Here is a 12,970-nt window from a genome sequence, read left to right on the forward strand (position 1 = left end):
GGAGGGCAATTATCACAGGCTCCCAAGTGGGTCGCAACAGCAACACTAGTCTCCTTCTCCACCCCCACCATGCTTACAATTTTCAAACCGGGGTGCTGAGATGAAGAATGCAGCCTGCAAGTGCGAAAGAACGACCAGTTCAAGTTCTGCTCTGGAATGGCAAACAAAAAACCCACGCCCAGATTGTACAGGACACACTGTCATTTCATTTCATTTCCAGGTTGGAAGGTCTCACGGTTGCAGGAAAATCCCCACAAACCTGAAGTCATGCCGGTTGCAATTCATTGGGTTTGAATCTGTGGGTGCTGCACCCTTTTGAGGGGTGCTGAGAGGTCAAATAATCTCTAGACCAAGCAGGGGCAGTTTACGCTCTGAAAGAATAATGCCAAACTCAGCTATCCTTTGAAGCTCGCACTTCTCTAAATTTTGCAATGCAGCTCTCCAAGAGGGGTGGGGATAAAATTGTTGGGCGTGAAAAATATACAGTAGGATATTAGGAGAAAGTGGACATAAAATGCATGTGCCAGTGGAAAAACAACATCCAAAAACGCATGGGGGAGGGCGATGTCTTGCAAAAGCGTGTGTCTATATCAGGGGGAACGGTTTCAGTCCATTAATTTCAAGAGGTCACGATCCCAACCTGGGCCGCTAGATGGAGCTCCCAGCACCTGGCAAAATCATACATTTAACAGGCTTTTAAAAAATGCAAACATTTTAAATAGAGAGGCTGGTGGGTGGCTTTGTGAAAGCTGGATCATGGTGTCTCTTCCCCCCCCCCAACTTTCCCTTTTCATCCCCTGAGAATCACTTGACAATTGACTGCTCCTTTTTCATGACTTCCTCAAGATAAAAGCTGCGCAGGAGGCACGGAGCACTCAGTTTAGCTCAGCTTTTTAAGAAAAGGCCCTCCTGCATGCTCTAGAGGGGGAAGGCGGCTGCGTGCTGCCTCTGGGGAGGGGGTACCCCTCCCCTTCTCCGAGCTGATTGCTCAGGTGTGAAGGGGGGGGGAGGTGGATGGGGAGGAATCCGGCATCACAGAGGTATTGCCGTTTGTTCAGGGGGAGAAGAAGGGGGGGTCCTCCAATGCTGGGGCAGAGCGACTCCCTCCAGCCAGCAAACCCAACAGGCAGGGCAGTCCACATACAGTGGAACCTCGGTTCTCGAACCGCTCCGTTCCCGAACGTTTTGGCTCCGGAACGTCGAGAACCCGGAAGTAAGTGTTCCGGTTTTCAAACGTTCCTCGAAACCCAAACCTCCAATGCGGCTTCCGATCTGCAACAAAAGCCTAACTGTCAACCAATCGGAAGCTGTGCCTTGGAATTCAAACGTTTCGGAAGTCGAACGTCCTGAAAAGGAGTAAAAAAACCAAAACACCTTTTTAAAAAAGAGAGGGAGAGAAGGGACCCTTAGGAGCTGTCTAGTCTGACCCCATGCAAAGCAGGGATCGCAGGATCAAACCTGAGACCTTCTGCAGGCAGGACGGATGCTCTGCCACTAAGCTGTAGGGACTTCCAAACAAAAGAAAGTAAAATTGCAGTAAAGGACTATGCTCTGCAGCGATGCTTCTGAATGCTAGTTGCTGAAAGCCACAGGAGGGGAGAGGGCTGCTGCGCTCGGGTCATCCTTGCGGGATTCCCTTTGCGGCATCTGGCCAGCCACCACGGGGAAAAGATGCTAAACTACAGTATAAGGGTCCCCTTTGGAATGATTCAGCTGCAGGCCTGTTCTGGTGTCTTCCTGCCACTGCTTCCTCCTAAGAGAAGGTGCCTTCCTCTGGATCCAGGACCTCCTGGGTATTTCTCTCCCCCCGCCTCCGCCACCCCAGATCTCACCTGCGTCCCTGGCAAGAAGCCCACCCACTCACCTGGCCCAGCTTCTGGTAGATGACACCGAACTTGAAGTTATTGCTGATGACGTGTTCATCAAAGGTCACGATGAGTCGAGAGGCCTGGAGGTGGGGCGGAGCGGATTGGGGGGGGGAAAACTGGTGAGTTAAGTGAGTGGAGCCTCAGGCATCAACCACAACTACCTGGTGCAAAAATTCCCTGGGAACTAGAGTTTCCCCCAGATCCTGCCTTAGACATGGGAGCCACAGGAAACCCTGTTTCCTCTGGCTCCCGACACATCCCACCCCCCACCAAAAATTCCTTTGTGTTTCTTTTAAATTTGCCTTCTCCTCTCTCCTTCCTGCTCTGCAGCTTCAGAAAAGCTGGCTGAAGTATTTTATTAGGTAAGAATAAACTGCTTTTCGAAAGATTGAGGGCACTAGGAGAAGGGGACGACAGAGGACAAGATGGTTGGACAGTGTTCTCGAAGCTACGAACATGAGTTTGACCAAATTGCGGGAGGCAGTGCAAGACAGGAGTGCCTGGCGTGCTCTGGTCCATGGGGTCACGAAGAGTCGGACACGACTAAACGACTAAACAACAACAAACTGCTTTTCATATATATGAAAGGAGAAGGCAAATTTAAAATTCTGTTTTTCAGTTTTATACATTTCAATAATTTTACAGTCATTTTAACATTGCAAAACTTGACTTCCTTCCCCCTCTTTCTGTGGTTCCTTAAATTTATTTTTAAATTTTTAAATATTTTCTGCATATATATATATATATTTCTGGTTCTGTGGCATGGGAGGAAAATAAGGTCCCCTGACCAAGAACAAACTGGTAGGTAATAATAATAATATCTTCCAAATGAGCCCAGGATGGCAAATGCTCAAGCGATAAAAACATTGAAACACACAGATGGAAAGATTGTGAGCCATGGTACAAAATACACAATAAAAACAAAGAAAATCCATTACCCCCCCTTCCAAAACACATTTTAAAAGGGCATTAGATGTCAATCAGCCAAAGGCCTTGTTAAAGAGGAATGATTTTGCCAGGCGCCTAAAGGTGTATAATGAAGGCGCCAGGAGAGCCTCCCTGGGAAGAGCATTACACAAATGCGGAGCTACCACAGAAAAGGCCCCGTTCTTGTGCTGCCACCCTCCGGACCTCTTGATCTCAGGGTCTGAGTTGGTTCATATGGAGAGAGGTGGTCCTTGAGGTATTGCAGTCCTGAGCCATTTATTATAAATTAACTCTGAGGCAGCCAAAGAGCCTTCCCTTAAGACTGCATCCAGGTTGTTGAGCATCACCTCAAGACTGATTTTCAGGAGAAGGCGTCCAAGAAAACAAATAAATGCCTATATTTCAGTGAGTTTCCTCCCCACTCCTACCTTTGGGTACAGCACGGGGTAAAAGCGATCAACATTGACATCCTCGCACACCAACTGCGGCCAAGAGAGACAGAGAAGCTCGCTAAGACATTAAGATACTAAGATGCTAAGATCACAAAAGGAACTGGCACAAGAGGAATTTCCATCCAATCCAACAGCCATTTTCCTTTCTGGGGCAACAGCTGCAGCTTCTGCCATCGTGGTGCCGCAGGGGTAAGCAAACTTTTTCAGCAGGGGGCCAGTCCACTGTCAAACCCTGTGGGGGGCTGGTCTATATTTTGAAGGGGGGGAGATTCAAGAGCACCACAAGTCCTGGTGGCTGCTTACCTGTGTCTTGCGAGTGGCAGGGGCTGGCGGCGGCGGAAGGATGATTAGCAGCGCACGAAAGGGCTCCAGAGAGGGGCTGCTTAAAATGGTGGCCGCTCAAGCACTGCTGCTGCTGGCACCAACAAAGCCCAGCCCCCTTCCTCCTCTAGGCAGGGCAAGGAGGAGCCAGGAGGAGGGAGGGAGGAGGAGGCACTGCCACTGCCACTGCCGGCGTGTTAGGGAGAGGGAGGGAGGAGGAAAGAACGCCTACGCTGGCAATCCAAGTGGCAATTCCCGGACCATCCCTGGGCCGGATCCAAAGGCAATTGGGCCTGATCTGGCCCACGGAGCTTAGTTTGCCTACCCAAGGGTCACACCATCAGTGTTTTAGCAAGGCAAGGGTCCGAGGGCACCTCTCTCCCTCCCATTGCACCCTTTCCACCCCTACCCCCAATACTTGCCTTTGCCATCTGGACAACATTGGGGAATTCGGTCAGGCAGGAGATGGGGATGACGTCGTGGTAAGTCCGACATTTCGTCCTGTGGGGGAAGAGGGCAGAGGAGATGGGAGGAAGCCAAGCAGAAGATCCCCCCACCCCTGAGAAAAAATCAAGGGAAGAGAGAGGGAATTCCCCCTCACCCCAGCATTAATGGGAAGTCCCAAAGCAGCTGGAGACCCAAGTTTGAGAAATGGGATTTCAGAAGCCATTGTGGCTAATAGCATCGTATTTCAGGTAGAGGAAATTCCCAGGCCTACCAGGCAAAGTTGCCAGTCGGGGATTTTTTATTATTACTTTCATTTCATTTCATTCATTTATTTATACTTTTCAAGTTTATACATTTCACTAATTTTACAATCATTTTAACATTTCAAAACCTGACTACCTTCCCCCCTCTTTCTGCGGTTCCTTCCATTTATTTTTAATTATCTTCCGCAGCTGCCTAACTTAATTTGCTCATTTATCCATCTGCTTTAAATGTATACTCTTATGAAAAGCTGCAGGTTATTACAATAATCCTGCCAATGTTCTTATCTGTTTACAACTTGTTTGTTAAATAAACCATTTCCGTTCTTTTATAAAAAGTTTGTTATCTTGATTTCTTATTTTCCCGGTAAGTTTCAAGAGAAAGAAAGAAAGAAAGAAAGATAACATACTTAAAAAATAGTTTCTAGTCCTCATGATTCAGAATGAAGTTCTGAGTTAAACAGGGAGCTGCCGGGCACTGAGTCAGGCCCTTGGTCCATTGAGCTCTGTTCTGACTGGCAGCAGCAGCAGCTGCCCTGGCTTTCAAGCAGGAGTCTTTCCTGGCTAGGAGGATTGAACCGGAGACCTTCGGGCGCATGACCAGTCTGTTCCCGCCCTGCCCTCGCAGCTCCCCCTCTATTCCCACTCACCGCAGGAGCAAGCGCAGATGCTCCTGATCTCCGATCACGTCGTACTTGAGGGAGAAGACGAGGTGCCCCAACGCCGCGTCCACAGAGTAGTAGTTAAAGTGCTCCTGGGTTGGTGGTGGGGAGGGAAAAGGTGACTATAAGAATGGAGGAAAAACCCCGCCATGCAGGCTCCCAGCTCCGTGACAGGCCAACCAGGTGCTCTCTGGGAAAGCTGACAAAGCAGGAAGCCGCCCTTTGCTGTCTTTCCTTTAAAGTCCTTTAAAGCCCTAAACGGCCTCAGCCCAGTATACCTGAAGGAGCGTCCCCACCCCCATCGTTCTGCCCGGACACTGAGGTCCAGCACCGAGGACCTTCTGGCGGTTCCCTCACTGCGAGAAGCAAAGTTACAGGGAACCAGGCAGGGGGCCTTCTTGGTAGTGGCTCCCGCCCTGTGGAATGCCCTCCCATCAGATGTCAAAGGAAGAAACAACTATCTGACATTTAGAAGATGTCTGAAGGCAGCCCTGTTTAGGGAAGTTTTTTTAATGACTGATGTTTTAATGTATTTTTTATCTCCTGTTGGAAGCCGCCCAGAGTGGCTGGGGAGACCCAGCCAGATGTGCAGAGTATAAGTAATAAATTAATTATTATTATTATTATTATCATCATCATCATCATCATCACCATCATATTTCAATTGTTTCAGTTGCCCCTTTCGGCAACTTTTCCATCTTTCCATCAGGGCCGGCCCTACGTGCAGGCTGGGTGGCACAGGGCACCATGGCGCCGGCCCGCCAGGAGGGCGCCGCGAGCTGCGCCTGCCCCACTTAAGACGGCCCTGCTCTCCATTACCCTTTCATGGAAAGGCCCCAGCCAGAAATTCAATAACTACTACTCCTTCCACTACTAAAGAACAGCACACAGATAAATAACAGCACACAGATTTGCGTAAAGGCAAGCTGGAGGAGGGGTGCAGAGCAGGGAGGAAGGATATGTTTTTTTGTGAGAGAAAAAGAGAGAGCCATAGAACCATAAAATTGGAAGGGATCCTCAAGGCTCATCTAGTCTGACCAGGGAAGGTTTCCATGTTATTATTACCCTTTTCTTTCTCTCAATATTCTATTATCATTTCTCTTAATATTTTATCTCGCTTCATTTAACGGCATGCAAATGAAGCAGCTGAACAGAAGGAACAGGTCCCTGTATGAGAGACAGGGAAGAGGAAATCCCTCAGGGTGAGATGAGAGGGGCTGCCCCCCAGGCGAGAACCGGGAGGACACACCCTTTCCTGTATGGGAGAAAAGTTAAGACGTATTTGTGAGAGAGGACCCTGAATTTCCCCTCTCTTCTACCTTTACTTTCTTCTTTTATTCTCTTCTTTAAAAAATATATTTTTTTTTATTTCTTCTGCAATTAGTTTGGCCTTTGTTGCACTGTGAAAAGTGTTCATAAAACTTTTTTTATTATCAAACTTTTTTCGGGTCAAAGGGGGGTGCAACCAAGTCCCGCCACGTCCTGTTTTCAAATTGGCCAACCAGGTTGCCCCCAAAGGGAACCTGCCAGAGCCCCCTCCCCTCCTGTGGTTTCCAGCAAGTGATATCCAGGAGTATTTACTGCCTCTGACAGCGTGGGCATTTTCTAATCAGCCTCAAACTTTGGGACCTATGTTTGCTGGAGGAGAGGAGGAAAAGGGGAAATTGGAGCGATAAACGCTCTGCACTCCCAGGGTGGCACAAAGCTACCCAGGCCGTCCCTGGCACAGCCCGGAGCCCCGCCCTTGGCACACAAGGAGCAGTTCCCGCTTGGCGAAGACGGCAAAGAGAAAAGAAGGAAAACAACAGGTTGGAATGCAATTAGCCTGCTCAGAGGACTTTGGCGATGCCCAGAGGAGGAGGGCAATCCTCACAAGCTCACCCCCATGTTGCCGCGGACCTGCTGGACCAGGAAGGTGACCCCGGCCAGCCTGCCAGCTGGGTGCCGCAGCCCTTGAAAGCCCTCCAAAACAATTTGTTGGCAAACAGAACATGGAAAGTGGACCAGAACAGGAAGGGAAGCCTCACCTCCGACATGGGCAACTTTTGGTCCTCCAGCTGTATGGCTAACAGGGATGATGGGGGCTGGAGTCTAGCACCATCTGAGGGTCACAGGCTGTCCATCCGAGCATTAGGAGAAGGCACAGTGCCGAGGAAGGTAACCGGGGCAGTGAACGCGAGTGATGGGTCTATTTCAGGGATGGGGAAACCTGTGGCATACTCCCATCAGCCTGAGGAAGCCCAGGCAGTGGTCAAGGATGATGGGAGCTGTAGTCCGGAAATATCCAGAGCAGCAAAGCTTCCCCACACCTGCCTTAGCTGAAGGCTCCAGATGCCAAGTTGAGGTGTCCTCCTCCTGCCCCCCCCAAAAAAAACAACCCAACTAGTTTTGGCCCTCAGGTGGGACTCTGCACCTAATCTCCCCGCTTGACTTTGATCTATTGATGGAAACGTTTATGCCTTGCATTAACTTATTCATTCGGCGCTAAACATTCCCTGCCTTGACGCTTATCAATCGCCCGGCTGTCAGGTTGTTCGTACAGAGGTTATCAAAGAATTTATTTTATTCTGTTACTGGCTATCTTTCCCTGATATGAATTTTTTAGCTTGGATTGTTTATTTTTCCCACAGATTGACCAATTGCTATGTGCGCCTATCGCTGCCTGCTTTGGGGACACACACCAAGGGGCCATGGACCATGTGGAAATCATGAAGGGTCTTGACGAACCACATAAAGATTTGGCTGCCTGTCAGAGCAACTGTAACCAGTTGAGCCGGATCTTGTAGGATTTCTATTTGTGCTTTTAACGGCCCCTTTGATTTCTTATATATTGCATTTCACATTTTGAATTCCAGAATTTAAGTTGCAACAAAACAAAATACACTAAAACTAAAAGCAGCAATAAAAATGCAATTAAAAATCAATATAATTTAATGCAAAGGATGTGCCGTCTCCTTGTCTTTGGACACAAATCCACAAACGTGCTGTGGACCACGTGACCTGACAGAAGCTTGCAAGTCGGAATCAATCTTTCGGTATGACAGTGCAAAAACTTTGGAACTCCCTGCCTATTGACATCAGGAAGCTAAAAACATATTAGTTTAGGCAAAGCCTGCCCAGGCACGTAGAATGTTGATGTGTGCTTTAATCTGTTTTTAATGTACTGCTGACTTTATTTTTTGAAAATGTTTTAAATCGTTTTTAATTGTTCCTACTGAAATTTTCAATGTTTTATTTTCTTTGTAAACTGCTTTGAATTATTATTGTTTTACAATCAAATCGTATTTGGGGCCCCCCTTGGTTTTATAATTGCAAGTTGCTTTGAATTGTTTTTCATATTGTATTAAACCCGCCCTGGGACCTTAGGGTGAATTGTGGCAATAAACGAAGCAAAATAAATAAAAACCTTGGGTTCTGTAGTTCACCCCCTCATCAGGCTACAATTCCTAGCATTTTTAACAATATGATTTCCAAGCACAATTCAAAGTGTTGGTGCTGACCTTGAAAGCCCTAAATGGCCTCGGCCCTGTATACCTGAAGGAGCGTCTCCACCCCCATCGTTCAGCCCAGACACTGAGGTCCAGCTCCAAAGGCCTTCTGGAAGTTCCCTTGCTGTGAGGAAACTAGGCAGAGGGCCTTCTTGGTAGTGGCGCCAGCCCTGTGGAACGCCCTCCCATCAGGTGTCAAGGATATAAACAACTATCTGACTTTTAGAAGACATCTGAAGGCAGCCCTGTTTAGGGAAGTTTTTAATGTTTGATGTTCTATTGTGCTTTTAATATTCTGTTGGAAGCTGCCCAGAGTGGCCGGGGAGGCCCGGCCAGATGGGCGGGTATAAGTAATTATTTATTATTATTATTATTATTATTATTATTATTATTATTATTACAATGACGATTATGATTTTTTGATGGTCAGGGAGTGGGGAATCACATGCTTCAAATGCATGGTGTGTCTGCAGCTTAGAACTGAATGGAAACTGGCCAATCGGAACTGCTCAGGTGTTTTGTCAAGGAAGCGGGTGGGAGCCGTAAGGAGTTAGGGAGGGTGTCGTCACCTGGAGAGGGGGCACAGACTTGCCTTGCCCAGAAAGTGCTTCCGATACAGCCGGGCTGTGTGGTTGCTCTCCAACTTCACCTTGCAGGTCGGGGACTGGAGAAGCTCTGTCTCAGGGATGCTCGACAGCTCGTGGTTGGTGCCTTCGATCCAGTAGCCCCCAAACTGGGGCAGCAAGATGAGGGGGAAGGGGCCCTCTCGGCCCAGAACCTGGAAGAGGGGTGAGAGAAGACCGAAGTGCCTGTAGATAACCAGGAATGGTCCACTGGGGGTTTGCCTCTCAAGTGCCTCGTTCTTTATTTAATTTTAGTTTTTTTAAAATTAATTTTCTGTAGCACCTTTCATCTGAGGATCACAGGGCAGTTTCCAACACAAAAATGCATGCCATAGTAACAAATGAAAACAATACCCCTCCCCACAGTTTTAAGGTTTGTTTCATTAGCCAAAGGGGAAGAGGACAATTTTTGCCTGCCACATAAAGATATGCAATGAAGGCGCCAGGCAGGCCTCCCTGGGGAGAGCATTCTGCAAACGGGAGCCACCACAGAAAAAGCCCTGTTCTTGTGTTTCCACCATCTGGGCCTCTCATGGAAGGAACACACAAAGATGCTGATTGCAGGGGCTGGGTTGGTTCATATGGAGAGAGGTGTTGCAGTCCGGAGCCATTTAAAGCACTTTGAATTGGGACCAGAAACTAATTGGCAGCTAGTGCAGTTGCTTATACTGCCAAACTCTCTTGCCCTGGTGAGCCAAATGGCCACTGATTTCTGCACCAGCTGAAGTTTCCAGCGCCATGTCTAACACCTTGCAGTAATCTAACCTTGAAAGTTAGGCTACCCCTGTCCAGATAGGGGCACAACTGGGCCACCAGCCGAAGCTGGTGGACGGGTTCCTTGACCACTTCCTCTCGCAAGGAGGGATTAATCACCTCCCTGGCCCAGCCAGCTGTTCCCTCCCTGTTAGTTTTTATCAACCGTTACCAAGGGCCCAGGGCACAAGTGGTCACCCTGTCCGATCCGAGGCCCTTGTCCACATCCTCAGGCCTGATCCAACTGAAACTCATCCAACACAACAGGACTAGACTAGATCCCGAGTCAGGATCCCGGTGGATGCAAGCGATTTTATCCTCAAAATGCTCAGCAGACAAGTCACAGCGAGCTACCGTTGCTTCAGACCAATGCCCCACTTACTGGGCAGCATCCCGCACCAGTATGACTCAGAGCAGACTTGAGGGCCATCACTAGCGTAGGGCCGTTCCTTCCAAATCTTCTCCATGAGCCAAACTGAGCTGGGTAGAACCCATCACTCTCCCAGAAGCAGCCAACTCCAACTCGACGCTTCCGGGTGCGACGGCTTCCACCCGCCCACTTATTTCTGTTTGCTCCAAGCAACTGCCCTTCCAGAGGTAGACTGCTCCTGCCTGTGGAAGAGCCACCACAGCCCACAGAAGACAAACCTCCCCCTCTCCCTGCGACATGGCCTGCTCCTCACCTCATGGACGCTGGGATAGGGGATGTAGTCCTCTTCAGTCTGCAAAACACAAAGTGGAGTCGGGTCAACCAACTTGTAAAAATTCGGCTCCTTGCATGATTTGAAGGAAGCCTCAAAGGCTGCCAGCCACATGGATGGGTGCTGGGCACCTTGACTTGTGCCACATGGGTTTGCCACAAGGATCTGGAGGTGAAACGAGGCAGAATGAGGTACCAGCTGTGCTCTACCTAAAGGTCGCAGGACTTGTGTGTGTGTGTGTGTGTGTGTGTGTGTGTGTGTGTGTGTGTGTTGCAGGGGTGGGGAGAACAGGATGCCAGAACGTAAGCAGCTGCCAACATCTAGCTCAGCAATGCCAACACTGGCCGGCAGCATCTGTCCCCACAAATTAAAGTAAGATTCTAGTCCTCATGTTTCTGATTTAAACAAGGAAGTGCCTTATGACCACTAGGCCATATGGCTCAGTGTTGCCAACCTTGACCGGCAGCAGCACTCCAGGATTTCAAGCAGCCCTACCTGAAGATGCTGCCAGTGGGGGATCGAGCCCGGGACCTTAAGCAGTGGCTCTAAGCCTGAAGGCGATACAACCCCAGCCCCACTCCTTGGAAGTATCTGAGGCAAGACAGATCTCTCTCACCGGGTGACAGCCCCACACAGCGGCTTGCAATCATCCCTGCATTTCCTGGCTGGAGAGACCTCCCAGAGGTGAGCAGGGGAAGGGGGACAGAGGGGCCTCTGCCAGCTGTGGAGCCCCCAAAACCTGAGCGAAAAGGAAGGCTGGCCTATTGAAGGAGACCCACTGCAGAAACGCCCACCCATTCTAGGCTGCAAGGCCCCATTTCCCAGCAGATGGGGGGCAGCGCTCGGGAAGGCCCGGGTTGCCTGGGGCTGCCCTCTCCTCCCCAATACTCAACAGGTACCCGAGAGGAGGAGGAAAGGAGGGACATACCTTCAGCGGAGGAGGGAAGGAGCATCTCTGTTCATCCATCCTGCTGCCCTGCAAGAGATATGGGAGGGTCAGAGCCAACCCCTGGCCATGCCCACACACACCCCCCGGGGATGCAAGCCAAGAGCACCTTTGCTTTGGAGAACAGGCAGGGGAAGGTGGGAGGAGGAGGAGGAGGACAACACATCCTGCTTGGCACAAGGACAGGCAAGGCGGGAAGGGACAATGATGTTTGCAGGACAAAGGAGTATGTTGACAGAGAGGCGGCTCTGAAATGCGCCCTCTGAGAGGACGCTTCTGTACGTGGAATTGAAGCCGCTTGTCCATTTCCCTGCTTTTAAAAACAGCCAGGTTTGTGGCATTTTTTGGGGGGGGGGGAGTTCAGGTCAAAGCTCCTCCACATTTCAGGCCTAGAATTGACATCAAGGATCACCTCTCTCTCAGTTGGGGCAGCCCCTCTCTGAAAAACCCCTGGAGGGCACCCCCTCTGAGCGTACACAGAGCATGCCACAGCCTCAGCTACCATTTCCAGGAAGCTGCGATTTCAAGGCGGCCAGGAATCCTCCAAAACCACCTTTTCCTGCAGATTAAATCCCTGAAAAGGTGGCGGGTGGAGGCAGAGAAAATGAGAGGTCTGTTCCCTTTGCAACTGTTGATTCTCTCTCACAAATGCACAGATCTGGGGTCCTTTCTTCTGTTTACTGAGCAATACCAAAGTCGTCTCCCACCCGGCCCCCCACCCTGTCCTGCCCCACAACCAGCCAGGCTCCTGTGAGTCATTTGGCGTTTTATTGTGAAAGAATTTCCCAGAGCAGCTTCTGCCAGCTTGAGAATGTAAGAAGAGGCTCCCGGATCAGGCCGAAGGGGGCGGCTCATCTGGTTCAGCATCCTATTCCCACAGCGGCCAACCTGGTGCATATTACGGGGATCCTGTAAGCAGGATCTGAGCATCCCAGCACTCTTCCCTCCTGTGGTTTCCAGCAACTGGGGTTCAACTGTGGAGGCAGAGCATAGCCGTCAAGGCTAGTGAATCTGTCTAATTCTCCTTTTTAAAGCCATCCAGGTTGGCAGCCATCGCTGCCTCCTGTGGGAGGGAGTTCCACAGTTTAACTGTGCACAGCACGAAGGAGGACTCTCATCTGTCTTGAATCTTCTATCATTCAGCTTCCATAGAAGCCACTTTTCTCTATCCACCATCTTTGTGCTATGACTAATTGTATAAATTTGCATCACGTCGCACAAAGAGATGCCTTTTTGCGCATGTCCCTCCAGTGGAACGGACTCCCTCGGGAGGCGGTGGGCTCTCCTTCCTTGGAGGTTTTTAAGCAGAGGTTGGGCGGCCACCTGTCAGGGATTCTTGAGCTGGGATTCCTGCATTGCAGGGGGTTGGACTAGATGACCATTAGGGGGCCCTTCCGACTCTACAAGTGCAGAGTCCTGACCATATCCTGCGTTGTCTGCTGAGAGTTGCAGTACAAAACAGACACACACAAACCCCGCCAAATTGAGGAAGGCCATTCTCGAAAGCTGCCTCTCCCTACCC

General features: G+C 49.8%; 1 protein-coding gene and 1 long non-coding RNA gene across 5 annotated transcripts in view; one reads left to right on the forward strand and one right to left on the reverse strand.

The window, feature by feature from the left end:
- Positions 1-12,970, reverse strand: part of RAP1GAP (RAP1 GTPase activating protein) — a 78,487-nt gene that overhangs the window by 23,755 nt on the left and 41,762 nt on the right. For all 4 annotated transcript variants that reach the window (XM_088671491.1, XM_035120247.3, XM_060276292.2 and 1 more), the window contains 7 exons: positions 11,431-11,478; positions 10,485-10,523; positions 9,018-9,203; positions 4,926-5,029; positions 3,991-4,069; positions 3,224-3,277; positions 1,865-1,948 (listed from right to left, as the gene is read on the reverse strand). In XM_088671491.1, coding sequence (XP_088527617.1) covers positions 1,865-1,948; positions 3,224-3,277; positions 3,991-4,069; positions 4,926-5,029; positions 9,018-9,203; positions 10,485-10,523; positions 11,431-11,478 — 594 coding nt within the window. The remainder of the gene's footprint in view (positions 1-1,864; positions 1,949-3,223; positions 3,278-3,990; positions 4,070-4,925; positions 5,030-9,017; positions 9,204-10,484; positions 10,524-11,430; positions 11,479-12,970) is intronic.
- LOC148685241 (uncharacterized) lies at positions 6,709-8,342 on the forward strand. The gene is made up of 2 exons (XR_015950428.1): positions 6,709-7,094; positions 7,568-8,342. It is a non-coding gene; the product is annotated as an uncharacterized LOC148685241 (long non-coding RNA).

Source organism: Zootoca vivipara, chromosome 6, assembly GCF_965207765.1.
Source record: "Zootoca vivipara chromosome 6, rZooViv2.hap1.1, whole genome shotgun sequence".
Lineage (NCBI taxonomy): Eukaryota > Metazoa > Chordata > Lepidosauria > Squamata > Lacertidae > Zootoca > Zootoca vivipara.